General features: G+C 38.4%; 2 protein-coding genes across 6 annotated transcripts; one reads left to right on the top strand and one right to left on the bottom strand.

Annotated features, from left to right (window-relative positions):
• Positions 1-642: 642 nt before the first annotated feature.
• LOC105283461 lies at positions 643-8,906 on the bottom strand. 5 transcript variants are annotated; one of them, XM_011346230.3, is made up of 5 exons: positions 8,515-8,906; positions 4,723-4,952; positions 4,118-4,321; positions 3,566-3,709; positions 643-3,093 (listed from the first exon to the last, which is right to left on the bottom strand). In XM_011346230.3, the coding sequence occupies exons 2-5, from the start codon at positions 4,849-4,851 to the stop codon at positions 2,581-2,583; spliced, it is 990 nt and encodes a 329-aa protein (XP_011344532.2). In that variant the 5' UTR covers positions 4,852-4,952; positions 8,515-8,906; the 3' UTR covers positions 643-2,580. The 5 variants fall into 5 exon arrangements, with proteins under 5 accessions (XP_011344532.2, XP_011344531.2, XP_011344534.2 ...); XM_011346229.3 differs by lacking the exon at positions 8,515-8,906 and adding an exon at positions 6,529-8,504; XM_011346232.3 differs by lacking the exon at positions 8,515-8,906 and adding an exon at positions 6,305-6,522.
• Positions 8,907-13,327: 4,421 nt separating this feature from the next.
• Positions 13,328-17,658, top strand: LOC105283462. The gene is made up of 5 exons (XM_011346234.3): positions 13,328-13,735; positions 13,996-14,067; positions 16,267-16,389; positions 16,894-16,995; positions 17,189-17,658. The coding sequence occupies exons 2-5, from the start codon at positions 13,996-13,998 to the stop codon at positions 17,264-17,266; spliced, it is 375 nt and encodes a 124-aa protein (XP_011344536.1). The 5' UTR covers positions 13,328-13,735; the 3' UTR covers positions 17,267-17,658.
• Positions 17,659-20,588: the final 2,930 nt, after the last annotated feature.

Below are 20,588 nucleotides of genomic sequence, written 5' to 3'. Positions count from 1 at the left end.
CTCCTAAATTCATACTCAACCACCTCAAAAACCAACAGTCTGAAAAAATTATCTCCCAATTTAAGATGCGCTAGAAATTTTGGGGAGAGTTATAAAATGTTAAAATTTTAGCATTTGTGGCTTGATTGTGAGGTGGTTGGATATAATTTTGGGAGTGTTTTTGTGTGAAAATTCTTAGGTTTTTTTTTTAGAAAACTTAGTGTTTTTCTCCCAATTTTAGGTGTGCTCGAAGTACCATATTATACTACTACTTCATTTAATGTTTAAGATAACATTTATTGCTTGTAGATCGCTTATTATATTTGCTTGCTTTGTAAGAGCGCTCAAAACGGCAAGTAGACAGTGCATAGTGCTAAACTTTTAACTTATTGTCGCTCATGTAATGTATAATATTATGTATTATATCATCTCGCATAATTATATGTATGTGTGTAAATTAAAATTTTGTACAGTGTCAATATACGAGAAAAATGTAAATTGTATAGCGTATAAATTACGCGTATAAATATGTTAGATGATTATAGCTGTTATTAACCTATTGAAAATAAAGTGTTGCAGAAAAATCGAAAACAACTCCTCTTACTTTGTTGCATTATATATGCAAATATAAAAATAATACATAACAAAAATTACGAAAATAAGTAAAATACATATATGATAATTATTATTAAGAAAAGCTCTACAATAAAATAAAAGTTTCATGTACATTATCGCTAATACAAGATAAGTACAGACTGTGTGAATATACATTTAGTTCTTACAATTAAAGCGCAAAGCTATTATTATACAAAGAAAAATGTTACACAGGATGTCCCAAGCCCAACATGTACAAAAATTAGAATAGAACAAATATAAAAGAAATGAAGCAGAAAGAAAAGTTTACTGACTAAAAATAATAACAGAGGCAACATATTTACACAGATAACATATAAACAGAATTATTGGCAACATTATGCATCTACGATGATTGATATGTATCGATATTGGTCTCTTGTTAGATTAGATATTGATCTCTTGTACTTTAAATTAAATTAATTACAATTCTAACTTAATTAATTTTTAACTTAATATAAGAACTTAACATATAAGAAACAACACTATAGTACTATACTCTATAATAAAAGTGCTTTAAACAGTCAGGAAAAAGCTTTTTCGGGTCATCTATGTGTGCTCTTGGAAAGTTGTCATCGACATTGAAAAGTAAAAAAGTAGCTTCAATGTAATGACTTAAGCTAAAAACACACACGCACACACAAAGCGGCTAGAAATAAATCCAAAATCATCGTCCGATTGGTCGATTGTCGTAAAATGTTCATGAAATCGCACGAGTCGCCACGACGCTTAAAACATCATCCACAACTCCCGCGTTCCATCGTTGTTTTCTATTTGATATCTTTGGACAGCTAGCCATCATGTCTGAGATAGGCAAGACCCATCCAGTTTTTCGCAATGCCGATAATATAATAAAGCAACGATTATGCGAAAAGAAGAACACTCATATCTATATAACAAGACTCTGACAATAAATATTTTTTGTTTTCGAATGTGTCGCTGATGAAATGTTAAGCGAGCAAATCTAAACCGATATCACTGATTTCCATTAAAATATATATATGTATATACAGGGTGTCCCAGACATTTTGCCAGAGGAACTTTCGTCTCAGAATGACGCCAGAAGTTTACCCTGAAGCGATGATTCGGTAAGTCTGGGAGGACACCCTGTCTATTGGCATTTCTCATAATGTGAAAAAAATTTTCTTTTTTCTTCGCGATTGTTAATAGGAATGATATACTTAATATGCTCGATAATACATATAATGATCGTATCTATGACTATTAATATTTCCTGATGAATTTTTCGATATTTGTAATATTTGTATGTTTATTCTATACGATTTCCTATAAGATTACTATATAAATGCATTGTAATAAATTCAACTTTATCAGAAATATATTAAATTTCCTTTTTTTGTCAAGTTTAGTTTTTTGCTAGAAAAATAGTATTATATATTGTTCTAAATTTAATTTTTCAAGCAATAAATATTTATTTATTATATGTATAGTCTGTATGCTTAATATAAAAAGTACTAGAATGTGAAAAATTGAAAATAATTGACTTGATATAAATGCATTTCTTCTGCAGCAGAGATACGGTAATACTTTTTGATGAGAAAACCTACTATATTTTTTACCCTGTATCGTCCTTTCTACAGAATATTTGGAATATCGTCGGTCTAAGTAGAAAACCTTCTAACTCCAATTTTTGACAAAATTGAGATATTTAAGATAAGATTCGTAGTCTCACGAAAGTTTTCAGTTTTTTGGCTTTTCTGTAAAATTGTAATTTTCTGAGTTAAAAGGTTTAATTAGGTCGACGATATAATCCTTCGTTTTCTACTCTACTTCATTTGATCGGGCTAAATCGAATATTTTCCGAATAGATTTTTCGTCAAGCTCCGCGTATTGAACTGACTTCGTTACTTCTTTTGTGTAGGACTTTTCAAGATTCTTCAAATTAAAAAAAACAAGCTTTGCACTTATTCATACTTTAGTCTAATGAATAACGGCAGGTGTCTAAAACTATGCTTCAGAGTCCATTGTGAGATCCGCCTCGATCTCCTCGGGACTTCTGAGATCGATCGCGAATCTTTTCTTGGCGGTGTTGACCTGGGCCAGTTTCTCCTGCGCCTTTACGGTTTTCGAGTAAATCTCGAACGCTGTGGCGAGGGCGTACGTTAATTGCCTCGCATAGTACTTGGACTCGCAGACAAAACCGTGACACTCAAACGGCGAGATCCTCCGGAAGTTCTCGGTCTCCCGAACGACTATCATGGAGAACACTCTGGTGTAAACGAGGTCCTGTACTCCATAGGAGATTGTCTCGATCGGATACATCCTCGACAGATTTGCATCCTGCTTCCTCTTGTCCAACGGTAACAAGGCAACTCCCTCCTGGGAGATCACCAGTTTGATGAGAGGAAGCATCGTGTTGGTCGGCAAGGCCTTCGCGGCGGAGACCATGTTATCGACGGGCCTCCTCGTGTGCTTGATGCCCCAGAGGCCTCTTGCATCGTGGGATCCCAGATACTTCACCTGAAAACAGCCTATTTAAAATCTCTGACGCGCAACGTACCGCCTAAGGACTGGCATCACGGAATCTTGAAATTTTAATGACGATGATTCTCTTCTTCCGTTCTCTTCCTCTACGAATTTTAATCAAAAGTTAAACCGCTAAACTCAAAATTGTTAGGAAAATTCATTCTACTGATTATGCAATATTACATATTATAATAATATTATAAACTAATTAAAATTATTTTTTAATTAAATTAAATTAAATTAAATTAAATTAAATGATTGGTAACTTTTTATATCGAAGCTTTCCTCTTCTTTAAAAAATGACTTCCTTGTAACATATGAGATTATATCACGTTATTAACATAAGATTGAGGGATATTTATGCATGTATTATAATATGATTAAATTGCGACCGCTCGTATCTTATTGAAGCAGAGAGAGAGCAATTATTAATAAAATATCCAAGACTTTGCCTCGAAAATCATACCTGAAACACTTGTGGCAGATCAGTAGAACCCTCGAAGACGTTATTATCTATTGATAGACGCGACAACTTCGATACGAGGTCTTTCTTTTTATCATCGGATGATGCTGAATTCTTCTCCTTCTTCATCTCTTCAGATTGCTCCTTCTGTTTCAAAATTGCATGTTTTAGTGCTAATGTGTTATATTTTCAGTCTCAACCATTAAACAGTCCAAGATTAATCAACTTAATTAAGTCCGCGAATCAATCAACTACAAATCTAACAAAAACTTTTAAAAATGGACAAAAAAGAGACGATTCAAAATGTTACATTTTTAAATGGAACGAGTTTAAAGAAAACCAAATGAGAAGTAAGTTGATTAAGTTATGCATTTCACTAAAACACCGGATAAAAGGATTGCGAGATAGTCAGGAAGAATAATGCTCAATACTTGACAAACATCCCGACGATCAACAAAACTAATAGAAACGCTGGGTCGACCCTCTCTGCAATTCTAAGCGCGTTCTTCTACCTGCGTTCACGGTAGAAATCTTTAAGCCTTAAGCGTTACTCACAGGAAAGTTATCGGGCCGGCAGTATCTCGTCGTTGACCTGGGCTTGACTTTAAGATGGTACTCCACCACGTTTGGTATGTCCGGCGTGTTGGGCACGACTGAGCCAGCGGCGGTTGATGCGCGTTCACGGTCGTCGCTTCCGGCCCTGGTCGGAGGCGCTGGTGTTGTTGATCCTCCTCCACCACCACCAACGATTTCCGACGTCTAATGGCATTTTATCACGCTGTAGACGTCAATCTGTCCTCGTATTTGTATAGCGTATATTTTAAAAGTTTTATGCAATTTCTATCATCTTCGTGAAACTTCGCAAAACCCAAGACTGCGTTTTTTTATATTTGAAAACTGCCTCTCCCTAGCAACTTTTAGCTATTTAAAAAGCGCTAGCAAATTTCGCATAATCTGTTTCTATTTCTAATTATTTAATTTTATTTGCCTTATTGATTTCTACCACTTTTATGTCATTGTAGATAATATTCAGTCAAGAATGAATGGATCTATTTATTACATCTTTCCGTCCAAGTTTCTATTAGATTCTAATTATTAATGCTCGCGATGAGGTGCATGCCATGAAAATTCTTTACGCTACATGCGAGCAAAGGACCAACCTTAGATAGAGAACAGTGTTCGGCATTACGAACGTTTCCCGCGTCGTCCGGTTGCTCGTTATTAACGACGAGGATCTTCTTAAGGATGTTATCTTTTCTTTTCGTGAAACCGAAGTCCTCGTCCTCCATGGCAATGGCTGGATCGGATGACTTCGTGGTTAACGCAAGCCTTGCCGTTTCCTCCACTTTTCTTCTCTCGTTCCTTACATCAGGCAGAAATAACAGATTACCTGCAAACAACATTCACCGATGAATTACTCTTTCGCGCTGTCCAGAGTTCATAGAATAATTCTTGTGATAATCTATTCTGTTCTATATTCCTCGGAACGTGCCCTTCATACTTGAATAAACCGCGCGTTTCGATGAATGACTCGCGAGTCTTGTAACGGACGGGTAACATTCAACTCTCGTGTCGCGTTGTAATTATTGTTATTTGAACGTGCATCCGGGCGCAAAATTAAAAATGGACTTAACGTCCGAACTTGAACCGGAAAACAGCTGTCGAGGAGCACGTGTTGCACCTTGCATCGGCCTGGTTGCACTGTTTTCGTCCTTTCTTCTTCACTTCATTGCACCAAACCGTACGTTTGTAATGCTATTTATAGGGCAACGAGTATAAGGACTTAATATAAATGTTTCCATGTCACGTCAATAATAATTACTTATATTTTTCTGTACAGTCCTAAATTTATAATCGAACACTAGTGAAACATATGGAACATATTCCTTGAAAATTATAGTCACATAATTGATGTACATATTTGTTATTTATCATATCATAAACTGCATTGTTATGTCGTAATAATAAAATAAATAAGTAAATATGTAAATATAAAATAAGTAATTATAAAGATGTATATACACACATTCGCTATTATATAGCTTTTGCTGTTCTCTGTAATCGCGTAACGAGAACGACGGGTTTTTGTTCGCGTTTGTGATTACATCTCGACAGCGGATGCACAGGACACAATTGTATCGGCGATTTTAAACGTACCGGGGGGCTTTTCAACAACGCAGGAAATGAGTCAGGTGACCGATAGTCAGGTGAAGAAGGATTCATTAATGTATTCCGTCCGTTACAGGTGTGGTATATTTCTGTTTCGTTTCGAGGTATCCGTGCGTACGAATGTTGGTTTCGAAACTGCGCTTTAAAATTCCGATGATAAAAACAGAGATTTTAGATACGTAAATGGCACGAGCAATATGAAGAAATTATTATTAATTATATATATTTTTTATAATATATAAAACTTAAAATTAAAATTATATAATTAATGTTACATTATAAAAAGTTCTTTAAATAAAAATGTATTCTTTTATAACATTTCCCCTCCAAGATAGCTTTACTTAGCTATCAAAATGTCTGCAAAGAATTATTGTATTCTAAAAGAATTAATCAAAATTTTTCCTTTTTTTAAACTTGAACAAAGAAAGATTGTTTTAATATCAACGCGGAAGGAAAATAGTGTGCGAGATAGAATACTTTTTAATTTTTGACACCCAGTACGTAGCCGCGTGTGTACACCTGTCGTCGAGTTACACCCGCGTACAAAGCAAAACTGTTAACGCGAACACCTACTCAACGGGTGTCTGTAAAACAAACGCAGGTCTTCCGAAAATCTTCAAATTGACGGAACACTTGCAGGCACTGCACTGTATCATCAAGAAATTAGAAAGCGTCCTGATAATCATTTCGATTAGCGGGCAAGCCCGTGCACAACGTGAGAAGCTAGAGAGGGGGTCTGGAAGATGTTTGATAACGGTAGCGTTAGCAGATGAAATAGAATCGCAGCTCGTTATTACGGTTTCCCGAATTTCCGTTAGGTCCGACGATATCTCGCAGAATCCCCGCCATTTGTAGAGTAATAAAGACAATCGCTGCGAAACATCGAAAGCAATCGCGTGCTAGCCGCTATCACAATGTTACATGCACGTTGCACAACGGCTTGAGCGCGTTCTCGTCAACGTCAGCACGACAACTCGACGGCGACTCGGTGTCGGGAAAAATCGCATACGTCGGGCTGGAATTTACGACGTTATTTGCGCCGCGATTACATCTATAACAACACAGGGGAATTAACCAATTCCCCTTTTTCATTCCGCAGTTGTGGAAGGGTGGGAACCGGAAGCGAGCGCCGCTGGATATCTGACCGGAAGCTATTATGGCCGTGTCACGAAGGAGCTCTAGCGATGCGTGCCGCGCATCCGTCCTCACGGAATTCGAATAATGTAGCGAATCGCGTTTGATGAGGAAAACTCGACGGCCGCGACATGATCACCGTTGCATTGAATTCTCTCTTGTTTGTTCTCACTAATGAAAATGCTTTAATATTCAGTAAAGTTTGCTTAGTAAGATTATTGATAAGCAAATTTTAATTAATTAAGTAGATATAAGAAAGATGTACGCATACATATAGACGCAATGTAAAAGTTGTATGTAACATTTTAAAAAGAAAATAATTTCTGTAGTATTCAGGAAGACTTGTTTCGTTTGTATATTTATTTGCTGGTTCGTTATTTTATTGGTGTTTATGCAAAATGCAATGCAAAGCGATCGATGAATCGCTAAGATAAAAGAAGACGAGGGTTCGTTCAAGCAGAATAATTAATTATAATTTTTTCATCTTCGTAATTAAAATTCTATTGCTTTAACTCACGAAACATAGCAAAGAAAAACATGTTCTAGCAAGAAGGAATACCTTGATATTCACAGAACGCTATCAACGAGATAAAGATTACTTGCAAAGATTACTTTTTACTTAAAATAATAGCTTTGTAGCTTTTTCCAATTTTTTCGCGATTTCTTCATCACGCGTATGACTAACTCACCAATCATTGAAATCTCAAAAACTCTGTCATTTCGCATTACTGAAACATTTTTTAAAAGATTTTTTCAAGCTGTAATCACGGCGGCCGCGATTAATTTGAGCGCTTTATCATATCTCGTAATCTCACAAATCGCACAGTTTGTCTCCGCGATAAGAGCGATATGCTAGATGTTATAGATTTACGGTCGAGGACGATTGTTGTAAATACTCGGCAGGGAGACGTTTGCTCGTCACAATTGTTCGTCGTAAAGAAACGACTCATCTTTCGGCTATGCAAGCGCGCAGGGATGCGTGCGATTGCGCCAGCGAGAGACCGAGACACACAGCGAAACTATCTGGCGAGGAATTTACGATGGCCAACGCGCAGCACCGTCGATCGTTAATCTAAACAATAGCCGCATGCTAATTACAATGATCAACGTGAGCCGCTGGATAATGGAAGCGGTGGAGATCAGCTCAAGTAAATCGCCACGCGCGACGAAACACAACGGACACCTTATCGGAGAGATATCGCGATACAAGCGGAAAATCCACTCACACGGGAAGATCTATCGATCTCTGCGAGCGGTCGCGGCAGATCCGCTATGATCCGTGAGCGATCGGAGCGAAACGAATGTATCCGTTATTGAGAACACGGCGAATTCTTTCTTCGAATTTTTTGAGATTGCGATATATGTTTTAGGAGAAGTGGGTGAGAAATTGAACTGCAGATAAATTCACATAAAATGTTAATTGATATGTCACGCATAATAACAGCGAATACTAGTAAAAGTATTTGAAGCTAGTAAAAACCAACTGTACTTCCCTCCTAAAATTATATGAACATAATAATAACAATCTGAATTTAGATGCGAATAAATGTAGGCTCGCTATCATTTTATTGTTACAGTAGACCTGTCAATCGACTTAGAAACTCGCGAAGAGAAAATCTCAACGTGGCGAATTACCCGCGACGATTTACCTTCACTTTTCCGCGCTCAACGGTGGCCCCGACATGACGACGAAAAGTACACGCACACGCACACAGTTACGCGTCCTGAATCGCGAGATGCAGATTCGGCGATCGCGTGCGCGCACACGCGCGCGCGCGCCCGTGCAGGTGCGATCGGTCGATCTGGATCTTTAACGATCGACAACGCACCTGCGACGAGCGACGACGGCGGCGGCGGTGGTGGCTGAAAGAACCCTCGCTTCCGGAAACATCGTCGCGTCGGGCGGAACGACGGACGGCACGACAACCGGACGCATCCGCGTGCAACGAGGCTCGCCGCGGCTCTGCTTGCGCGTGTCCGCGCCGTGAATCTCTTGGCGCGCGAACCCCGGGACCGGAATATCTAGGAGAGAACGATTGACAGGCACCTGCCGCGGTATGCACTGTCGTGTACGTACGTGCGACTGGAAATGTAGGACAGCGCGTTGTGTCGCGCCGTGTCGTGCCGTATCGCGTCGCTCGCTCGTTCGTTCGTTTGTTCGCAGTCGCGTTAACTGATAAAGCGGAACGAGCCGCAATCCGCGTGTGTACATGCGTACGTACACGTCAACTCACACGCCCGTGTCGACTAGTGGGTACAACCTGTAATAAAGTCGCGGAGTGCCACGAAAAGCGATAAGACGCGCGCCCGACGCCGCCCGAGACTCATTGCAATCGTGATTTCTGCGCGCGACTCTGAGATGGATCTGGGATGATTTCGAGGCTGAAAGCTTAATACTGGAGTTATATTCGGAGGATGGAATAGTTAAACATTTTAATTTTTAATTTTTAATCGTGATTATTATTTAGCATTTTGTAACTTCAAAATTGAGGACTGAGATTCTAGATTTAGATTTGAAGATAGAGTAATTAATCGATCGTATAAAATGTTTAGTCGTAATAATTATGTACGACTCCGAAATCGAGGAGTAAGATTCTGAATTTAAACTTGCGGAATATGTAAAATACCTACTTAACTGCATAAAATAATTAATTTAGTTGTACAATAATAAATATGATTAATTAGTTCTGAATATAAAATTTTGTTATTTTGAGTTTTAGGTGAAAAAGTATCCGTATAAAATATTCAAATTAATTGTGACGTAATAATTATAGTCGTACGACTTTGAAATCGAACATTTAAATTCTGTATTCCGATTTAGAGAATAGATAGAATAAAAAATTTACTTAATTAGATCTGTATAAAATATTTTTAGTTTAAAATTGTATATATAGAAATTATTTGTATGGTTCCGAAATCAAGCACTTATATTCTGTATTCGGACTTGAAAAATATATAGCAGTTAGTGAATAACATGTTTAAACTAATTATGGCGTAATAATGAGCTATTTACAAATTGTGTAACGACATAATATTTCTAAACTCACATCTAAAAGATGTGAAGTTATAAAATAATAACAATGGAATTCATCAGCGTTGTTGCGGAGCAAAGTACGGGTTCCGACGTTCTCTCCATTATAATCCTTACCGCATCACTTACGTAAGTTAGGACACAATAAAATACATACGACACAAATGTAACGTTGTTACACAACAACGAAATTGAAAATTTCAACCGCGAGATACAAAATTGCACTTCATCCAAAATATTGTTATCTTTCAATAAATACATGTACTTTTGTCTCCCTCTGCCTCTTTATTCCCTGTCATGCAGATATTGATCGTGTTGTGTGACAAAATGTAAATGTAACAAAGTACGCATGATTATTTTGCAAATTTATTATTGTTTATACGTGCGATTAATGCGAAACGGTGCATCGTCAATGCGAACAATATACGTTTCTCACGAATTGATTTCGCTCAAGCGCTTAAAATATTGATATATCACGGTATGTCGTAACGCGGTACTCATTTATATTATATCATCGAACTTATCGTCAATGATCGGACAAATCTTTTGAAGAGATCTCCGTATGCGGATTTTTCTCCTGAAAGCACTGTTGGTCCATGATGAATTTATATGACGCTCGGCGAGCGATAAAAAACGTGAGAATAACTTTCATGTTTCTTTGTTGGCATCCGACGACAGGAAAGAATATGCTCGGAAGTCAAGTCGTTATGAAATTGCGAGGGTTTATATCAGATGAACAATACACTTCTCGTATAAAGATACATGCAAATGCCACGAACTTTCTTTCATTTTTCAAATACGATGTTTCAAGCATCGTTAATTGAATGAAAGCAATCTCATCTTTCAAACTCATACGCTTAAGAGAAGTTTTAAAAAATCATTAATTGATGGATGCTTACCGATTACTCATAATTATATCTAAATAAAAATATGACACATTAGATGATAAAAATACTAAATAATAAATTTTATTAATAATAAAAATAATAAATTATAATAAAATAATAATAAGAATAAAAATACTAAATTTTATTATATTTTTCTTTTTTATTGATTAAGTAATTAATTTTCTCGCAACTTAACTTAAACTCAACTATTTCTCCGTGAAACTTTTGAATAGTTTTTGACATAAACAATGCTACTGACGAATCATTCAACGAATGGGAAAGATTTTCTCATCAACGATGCGTCCGAGTTTTTTCAAAGTTCCTCAGTTTTCACGTGCTAGTAAATCGTGTAGAGATAATAAACAACAAATCTTCCCACGGCTGCCACGAGTATTTTGCAATCGCTTCAATATCTAATTAACGACCAGACAGATAATTTAATTAAGAACAACAAGTCTGTGTGCCCGGCGCTCCAGAGTGGTACTCGACACGCAAGTGAACGCAATGCACGCCGCAATACGGTCCGTGCGAAATCGGCCGTAAGAGAAGAGAAGGGATGCGCTCCCCTGGCGTTTGTTTCCTGTTGTTCTTGAAATGCACGTTGACGCAACGTTTTAATAATATAAAATCGACAAAGTGAAACGCACGCAATTAAAGAATTGCTCCATAGCACAAGGAATTTATTACTTGATATCTGATTCTTATGGCACCAAGCTGCCACAAATTCATTATATTTAGTTGTTTGAGAAATATGTGATATAGATTTACTTTATATTATATTTATTACCATGTATGAAGATCGTACAGTAAGAATTTTCAGTTAAATATGCAATTTAGATTTTTAATACGTTTCAAAGGAACAATGTTTAATGTATAATCTCCTCCTCCCCTTCCCTCTTAGCTGAGTGAGTCATCGCGTAACGGCCGGACGTCTAATTCCCCCGAGTTTGCATGTCAATCTGAAAAAGCTCGTAGGCGCCAATTACGCATCGCTAACTAGCATCGAAACGTGTTTCGAAAATAAGGGGGTTCTCGCACGAAGCGGAAGAAGCACTAACGCACGCGCGCGCGAACGCGCAATAATATGCAAATCACCAACTCGGCCTCGCGCGAGATACGATTCTCAAGTCTTAATTCTGAGATCGACGTATCTCAAGGTTGCATCTTCGATTGCACTCGTTTGCGAGTAATTATGCAAGCGCGCGTAAGTGAAATTCAAACTCGTCAGAAATGTCACCACATTCCCACAATTAAAAAGAAAGACTTAATCGTTCATCCCCTCAAAGGAAACCAAGATTATGACTTTGGAGACTTCGCGATGTCCTTTTCGCGTTGACTAATTACAGCACCGTGATAGATTGTGCACACCGGCGTTTGTGATGGTTACTAAAAGGATCGCCACGACGGGCACACGGTAACGACTCATTATCCTCTGGGATCCGCGCGTCGCATTGTAATTCAAGATGAAAGCGTCAGTTGCCAAAACAAGAACCGCGTGCCACATCCCGGCATCTTGCGCGATCATGAGGACTTCAAAGGATGATAAAGAATGAAGTATTAGACATTCAGATTCGTTGAATCGCGGCGTGATTCTTGATGGACAACCATGTGTCGGATTCAGCACGAGTGAGTGACGTTTGTAACCTTGGATCTGTCCAGAATGATAACAGGAATCATTTCGGGGTCCATTTAACTAACGAGTGTTTCCGTTTTGCGAAGAAATAAAAAATTGCTCGTATCTGATTAAAAGAAGATCGACACGCTGATCTGTGACTTCCACCTGTGCAAAACGATCAAAACAATAATTAACGATACAATCGTATAAACTAAGGATATTTGATCGTTTACGTAACAATGTGATATGTCGATCATATGCTAATGAAATGATGAAACACTGAATTCTAATGCTGCGCAGACGAGACATTATGGTCGCTATATATTGTTTTCAACACTCACTTATGTATCAATTTTAAAGGTTACAGCTACAATTTTTAATAAAAAGAGGAAAACGCCGTTATTTTCTCACCAATTGGAGGCGTAAATTAAATTGCAAATTAAATTGCAGATTCGGCCGCAACGTGATTTTAATCCGCTGCACTGTCTCCAGAGATGCGTGAACTATATTTATACTTGCATAATCATGTAGTATTTTCCTCGGTTGTTTGCAATTCCAACAGCAGCCAGAATAATTGAGCATACAACTTTCAACACGAGAAAAAAAGTAATTATTTATTGAGTTATTTATTGAATGTCTTGTGATAAAATGAGCATATATCTAGTCCATTTAAACCGTCTGGCAGGAGTAACACATAATATAAGACCTTCTCATTAAATTTATACATTAGTTTACGTACAGTGTAAAATGTACACCAAAAAATTTGGAAACAAAAACAAAAATTTAGTGAAATTTTTATATAAAAAGTTCAGATACGTGAAAGTAAGAAAATGAGAAAGAGTTAATAATTATAATTTAAACTTCCTTTTATTTCGAGACGAAGAAAATGAGAGCAAAGGCATCACAATGGTTCAAGTACGTTGAGTTACGAATATTTTCACGGGTGTTAGACCACGAGAGACGATTGCGTAAGGGAAGAATCTGCCGTACCATCCAAGAGAACATCCCTCCTACCAACGAACGCTGAGATCTTCTCTTTCTCCGTTTGTCCGATGTGGGAGCCCCAAGAAAGAGAGACTCTCAAGACACTCCCCCCTTTTTCTCAAGTTGATGTCTAAAGCCATATATATACCACCACCTCGTGGAACAATCCTTTAAGAAAGAAACTTTAGAGGTAACGTCGTCTGGAGCAGGACCTGCACATCGAGCAGCAAGTCATCATCAAATCGCAAGTGCTGTGAGCGCGAGAAATCGAACAGACAGAGAACATTAGAGGATAAATGATCACCACGCAGCACGACACTGCGGACTAAGGCGACCAGAGACTTTTCAAAAAGGTAATCACGCAACTCGATATCTCATCTTGTTTGATCTCAAGTTTTATCTCCAAAAATCATAATAGTACTTAAGATTTTCTTGCGCCAGACAAATTGATAAAATATAAAGATTGCGTTCAATTTCTCCTTGTAATGCCTAAAAGTTTCAAAAGTTTTTAAATTTTTATAATAAACTAAATTTTATAAATATTTATGTAAATTTTTTATTAGTATGTGTATATTGGGTATTGTTAAGTGATTCCAATTTTTGCATTGTTTAGATGATTTCCAGGTACCAAGTACTCTGCGCTCTCTTGCTTTTTGGCACGTTTTTACTCTATCGGACAATGGCGGTAAGTTAAAATTCCTTTAAATCTTTTCCTTTGAATCGTTAATCAAAATATATATCGTAACTATATAGTGTGCGCCGTAGCTGTTGAAAGAATTCTTTTATCAAATTCATTACGAAATGAAAAATTACACCTTCATTCCTAATTAGATAGATTGCCTAATGCGGTTGATTTTATGGCGAGAGATGCTTCATAAATGTTATCCATCCACAAAACGTGGTGGATTAGAGCATAAAATTATTATTTTCATCACAGGTTCCCACAGTGTATCGCGTAACAATAACAGTGAGTGAACCGTATCTGCACGCGTCATCTTCCTTTAGGTGGTAACATTAAGTAATTCATTAATTAACCCGCGTTACGCGAACGTGCTTTCTCGCCCGCGTAGACACGAAGCGCCTCGTTAGACAAAGTTATCTAAAAGTACTTCGAGAATGCAGTTCATGAATATTTCCACCGTCAAGATACTATAAATATAAGCGTTCCGTGATCTCGATTATTATCGCAGCAATAAAAATCTCAAAATAAAAAAGAAAAAACCAAAAAGTAACAATAGTTAAAGTGCATTAAAGCCATTTAATTTTTTTGCCACGTGATCCCTATCGTATCTGAATTCGAAATATGTCCAAAATAACTATTTATTATAAATTTCTTACAAAACATTAAAATAAAATGTTTGTTAGTAAATCGTAATGGAGGAGAAAACCGACGCACGAGCATTCAGACTCTCGCCTCGTCCGATCTTGCAATTACCAATTAGAAGACATATTTCACCGGAAACGAAGCCCGCGAAGCCGATGAAAATCGGGATAGAGAATAACAAGCTAAGAAATAAAATGCAGCTTCAATGCCACGAAGCTAACAAACGGAAAGATAAGATTGTTAATTAATTTATGCAATGTTTGCGCTTATCCCACTTCCACGCGATTAATACGTCTTTCACCGCATTTACATGTTGCAGCAAGAAAATAATTCTATTATTCATCCATATTGAGCGCACAGAGACCTAATATCTATCTAATAATTATAATATCTCTCCCTCTATTATATTCAATAATCTCAGTACTTTTTCAGTATTTTTCCAACCAAACGCATACAACTGTAATTTAGTCAAAAAAGGTTTTTCACTTGAGCTTTTTCATCATGCATTTTCGTCGCACGTTGTTAATTTACTTGTATCATTTATTTACTTGAAATGGTAAAAACGTGCGAGGCAATGGACGAAATTTTCGGCGAGCTGCTTTCTTACGCAGGCGTTGAAATCACCGGTTAGATCCCCGCGCGACGAGAGGATGCGGATCGTTCATCTGCATACGTTATACGCGTGAAATCGTAAACAACAGATCGCATACACAGAGCCGCGGAGATGCGCATCCGCCCGAGAGGAACAATGTAACCCGGCTTCCGGTCAGACATTGGCACGTGCACGCACTGAACGGTCTCGAGCCGGCGCGTCGTGTGTGTTGCAACGTGCCTCTTTATTTCTTTTCGTTTTGACTGATAGCCAATTGCGAAAAAGACCCCGCGTCGCGCCTTCCTGCCAGGCCGTCAACTGAAGGACAGAGATTGGCGTACTAATATTTATGATTAATGAACATACATCATTTCAAGTGTCGATTAATATTTGTATAATAAGCATCATTTAATATTAATATCAAATAGTTAATTGTAAATATTAATTGTAGTGTGCAAAATTGATATCTTTTTGTTCCAGTATATTCAAAAATTTATAATATTAAATAATGCGACCATATGAGTTACGAAAGATAAGTTTTAATAGTTCTAACGTGTACGTGTTCATGTTAAGGAGAGAGGAAGTGCGATTTACGGCGTGTATCCTCGTTCACGCCACATTCCATTGTCGAGATCATACGTGTCGAAACGTATTGTTATTGTTCAACGGAACAATAACATCAGCTACGCGGCTACAATTCTTCAAGTTTCGCCGTTTTCTCTAATTGCCTCAGCGCAACAGCGAGATTTGCAATGCAAATCGAGATGCGCTCCAAGTGCGGTGCAAGGCGATGATGTGGTCATTTCCCCCGAAAAAACCAACAACGAGAGAGAGACTTATTTCATTTCTCGTTTCATTTCATCGTGGAAAATGACCTGCCATTTGCGAGCCCATGGCAGCCGTTGATGAAAATGATGGTTGCGTGTAGGCGTGACACGAGTCATTTCATCATTTGTATTATATTGCAGCAAGTGGATGGGTACACACCTGGCGTGGACTATCCGATCTACAACTCGGTGCCGTTCGGACTTGCGTTTACCTGCGGAGGAAAGTTACCTGGTTACTATGCTGATCCTGAGGCCAGATGTCAGGTGCGTCCATATGGTCACCGAGAGAGAACGTATTCTCATTTCAATATTCCAGATTATTCATATATAAATGTCACCCCTCGTGTATTATGTTACTGATCGTATTAAAAGAATATAAAAGAATATATTAAGAAAGCGGATTAACGCTATCCCGGAAATCTCAAAGTGTAATACAAATGATGAGAAAAAGTTTATAAAAATTTATATGAAGAAATAATGATGGACCCAAAATGCTTGATTTGAAAGATATTAGTAGACTCGTTGTAATAATTTCGTGTATGTTTAACACGATGTCTAGATTTTTATTAATTTTTTTATTGATAATTAAAAATTTCGTTTTTTTATTCAGAATTTAAAAGTATTTGAAAAACTATTTGCCAAGTATTCTGAATATCATAATACAGTCATAATACATAATGCTATAGTAGAAAGAGATATATAAAAGTTTTTCGACTTGATGTATATATAAAATATTAAAAATTTAATTGAGATAAAATTTGATTCAAGGTGTGGCATTGGTGCTTGCCAAATGGGCGTCAGTTCAGTTTCCTTTGTCCAAATGGCACAGTTTTTAGTCAAACAACTCGCGTTTGCGACTGGTGGTTCAAGGTATTGTATAATTACAATATACGTGTATTTAAAATATTTTTAGTACTATATGCATATCCATTTTCAATTTAAAAAGGCTTAAAATTATTCTCAAACTTAATTTTAATATTTTTATTTAAATAATTGAAATAATTTAAGTTTTAATTCTTATTCAAATAATTCGGATACTTTAAATTATTTTAACCCATTGCAGGTTGATTGCAACGATTCACCGAGACTTTACGGCAACAACGATGAGCTTTATAGAGACGTGAATGGAAACAGGATCTAACAGCTCCTACATTTTATTACTAGTTAAATGTATAATATAAAATAATATAAATCTCTTTTATACATAATCATATTCTTGCATGCGTGACGTTATTTGTAGTACTCTTTGCCTATAAAACATCTGAAGCAATTTCTGACGTTCGCGGGTCTCTAGTTTGCCGGCATACAGGAAAATAAGAAGGATGTCTGCTTTATCGCTATTAAATAAAACAGAAGTTACGAGAAGAATTGGAAATCCTCCGGCGACTCTATTAATTGAATGCTAACGTAAAATTTTTCACGAAACATTGTTACATTTTCAAGCGCGTATTTCTCACGAGACTTTTAACGAGAGATCTGAAATATGTATAACGAAAAGAATTAAAAAATTACAAAATAAAACGTCCCGTTCGACCGAAAAATGATTTACGATATTATCGTAACTGAAGAAGAAGCACCGTTTACGAAGAGCGTTAAATCAAATTCACGCTGAGCGATTTCTTGGCATGATCGGACAATAGAAAGTGAGAGCTCGTCGTGACTGACCAGTCGGACCTGACCCCACCCTCTTCTCTACCTTCCTCTCTTCGACTAACATTGATGCTACCTTTTCGTTTTGCATGCGCGTCTCGAGTTACAGCCGCTTTTTACCCTCTTTCGTAAGTTTGTCTCACCGATCATCAGGAATATATTTAAATCCACTGCGTAAAGCTCGTTACATCAATCACTTGGCGTAAATGCTTCACGACTTCGCATTCTAGAAACTTGGCAATTCGCATCGCAACTTTTATTGCCGTTCATGAAGATTTCCCAGACTCGATTGTGCATTCTTCCGCGTGGAAGCACTTTATTTATAAAATCCCAAGGCTGCGCCGCGATCAAAAGACCGTTCTGCTAAACGTAAATAGTCGTAACCATGATAATAACAAAAGTGACGGGAAAATTGATTGTTTCTTGCTTCTTATGCATTTGTAATTACGACGTTCGATCCGGTCTGGAGACGACGCTCGATGCGTGCTGAAGAGTAGAGATAAGAAAATTGCAGAGTAAACCAAATATACACACCGTGGGGTGCATCAAGATTTATGTCCAAGTACAATAATATCGGAGAACACCGCAGGGAACGTTATACCTCGTCGTGCGTCGCAAATTACGTTGGAAATTCTCGCCTCGAATAAGTCAAATTAAACTACGGTCATAAAAATCGTCGTCGTTAAGGACGGCAACCTTTCGATTAATATAAAAAGGTAAACGCCACACGAAACTCGATTTCGCGCATCCGACCTTCCGTGCCATCGAAACCCACCAGTGAATAAAGCTGCGAGTTTCAATCCAAGCAAGCAAAAAGAGGAAAATGAAGAAAACGAGGAGTAAGAAACGTCGTCCTTGATGCTTGATGATAGAGGAAGAAAGGACTCGTCGACGTCTTGAGAAGCCAAGAAAGTGCGCTGCTGGACCTCGTACGGCGGATAAATCGCTGACAGAGGCCAGATCGTACAGTGGACAAACCTGAGACTGAGGCCAGGAGCACTTCTCTTTGTGAGCAAGCAGGATCTTTCACTCGACTTCGACTCAAACCATTGATGAAATTTTCCAGACATCTCAAGCATAAATAAACTCCGCTTCAGTATTTCCATCTCATCTTATTGTACAGCTGTTAACCCGTTGTACAGATATTATTTGTGATAACAAATTAGTAGTAAAGATAACTGTGGTTCCCTATTTTGTTAACATTGAAATCTGTCACATGACAGTGAATAAAATAAAACTGCCAGTGTAAATCCAACGTTGAGAATTTTGTCGTCCAAGTGTGGAGATAATTAAATACGAATTTTATGATATAAATATACTATTAGTATATAAAGTAATTAATTATAGGAAGTATTAAAGAGCGTGAGAGAGATCAGAGAGATTACAGAGACTGATCAGAGGAGAGATTTTATTGTTTGTTTCGTCGTTACGCGATAACTATACGAGGTGAGTTTTGCATGATGTAACGTGGAGAGTATGACAATCCTCGCAACCAGTTTTAATAATCGCTTTCCTGTAGGAACACCTTTGCGTAGGCTTGCGCGAGTACGAGACGTATCGCTATTTTCTTCAAATGTCACTAGAAGTTATTGGAAGTCATTGACGAGTCGGCATACGCATATAGACCCCGCGTCATTTAGCGTCACGGATTAGCAGCGCTTTAATCCCGCGACGGAGTCTGTCTAATGGGAGATCCGGTTAGTCTCTTTGGTATCGGCGACACTATTCATGTGATTCGCGACCCTGAAGATAATTTATTGAAAACTCGGGAGGATGGCCGGTGTTTCTACAAACATTGCGAAAGGCTTCTTCATCGCGCGGAGGAAAAAGCTTCCTACGTTTTATGAGGGTTTGCGCGGAGATCCACCTGAGGATTCTTATCGGTTGTCGCATCCCCGAGGCATATTCGCGTTACTCGCGATTGTTTCAGGTACCCTTTGTCATGCTTGGACGTTCCACTTTCGCTCGACTTCACTGATTGATCTCCCGTATCTACATACATCTATCAATAAGGTATGTACGCTAGGTTTGGTCAGTGACAGATGACAACGATCACAATGACGAGGAGCTCGCGGTGGAGCTGGCATCTCTTGAAGGCAGCGAGAGACCTTTGATACAGACTTCATCCCCTTTCCCTTCGTTGTAACGTAATATGGATTATGGAACTCGTATGACAATGGAAATCGCTCGCGTTACAAATGTCATAAAAATTCGAACTGATCATTGACCGATTTAAATCGGTCTTGCGTCTGGCGATGCTTAACACGTCGCCTGCAAATACCGTGGCTCAACTCGGCAATCAAAATCGGATAATCGCAGCCACAGTCATCCACGTATGTCAACTCGGGGTAATTACATATCGGAGCAGCCGAGTTGCGAAGTCGAAGATTGCACGCGCGCGTGAGCAATCGGATGGTATCGTGGGGCGAATATCGCAGACAAGCGGTTCGCGCGCGCGCAGCAATGACCTTACCGTATCGATATCGTTGCGCTTTCCGGGGCCCGCATGTGTGCGCGCGCGAGAGCGCTATTCTGTCAGGTGGCGACGCAGGTGTCTCTCTCTCTACGTGCCGTGCCTATAGTCGCCTACTCGCGTGCCTTTCTCTCTCGGTCTGGGACCTCCCCCCAAGTCCTCCTGTCTCCTCCTCTCACCGTTCCCGTCCCCTGCGCCCAAGATGACGGCGAAACTACGCCAATGTCGCGGGGCCCGAATGTTGGGACGTCAGGCCCCGAGGACGCCAATGCGCCGCTCGACTCCCTCCTCGAGGAGCGTTCGGTCGTCGGTCGTAGAAAGCTCCTCGACCAGACGACGG

This window comes from Ooceraea biroi, chromosome 1 (assembly GCF_003672135.1).
Source record: "Ooceraea biroi isolate clonal line C1 chromosome 1, Obir_v5.4, whole genome shotgun sequence".
Taxonomy (NCBI): Eukaryota; Metazoa; Arthropoda; class Insecta; order Hymenoptera; family Formicidae; genus Ooceraea; species Ooceraea biroi.
The sequence above is the reverse complement of the archived record's forward strand: the minus strand, read 5'-3'. Positions and strand labels throughout refer to the sequence as shown.

Excerpts from the sequence above, each read along its gene's own strand:
- LOC105283461 (XM_011346229.3), bottom strand. The coding sequence starts at position 6,580 with ATGGCGGGGATTCTGCGAGATATCGTCGGACCTAACGGAAATTCGGGA. Across the intron at positions 4,953-6,528 it reads TAACGGAAATTCGGGAAACC|GTAATCTGTTATTTCTGCCT; the intron begins GTAATAACGAGC and ends TGTTGTTTGCAG. Across the intron at positions 3,710-4,117 it reads GCCGGCCCGATAACTTTCCT|AAGGAGCAATCTGAAGAGAT; the intron begins GTGAGTAACGCT and ends ATTTTGAAACAG.
- LOC105283462 (XM_011346234.3), top strand. The coding sequence starts at position 13,996 with ATGATTTCCAGGTACCAAGTACTCTGCGCTCTCTTGCTTTTTGGCACG. Across the intron at positions 16,390-16,893 it reads ATCCTGAGGCCAGATGTCAG|GTGTGGCATTGGTGCTTGCC; the intron begins GTGCGTCCATAT and ends ATTTGATTCAAG. Across the intron at positions 16,996-17,188 it reads TTTGCGACTGGTGGTTCAAG|GTTGATTGCAACGATTCACC; the intron begins GTATTGTATAAT and ends AACCCATTGCAG.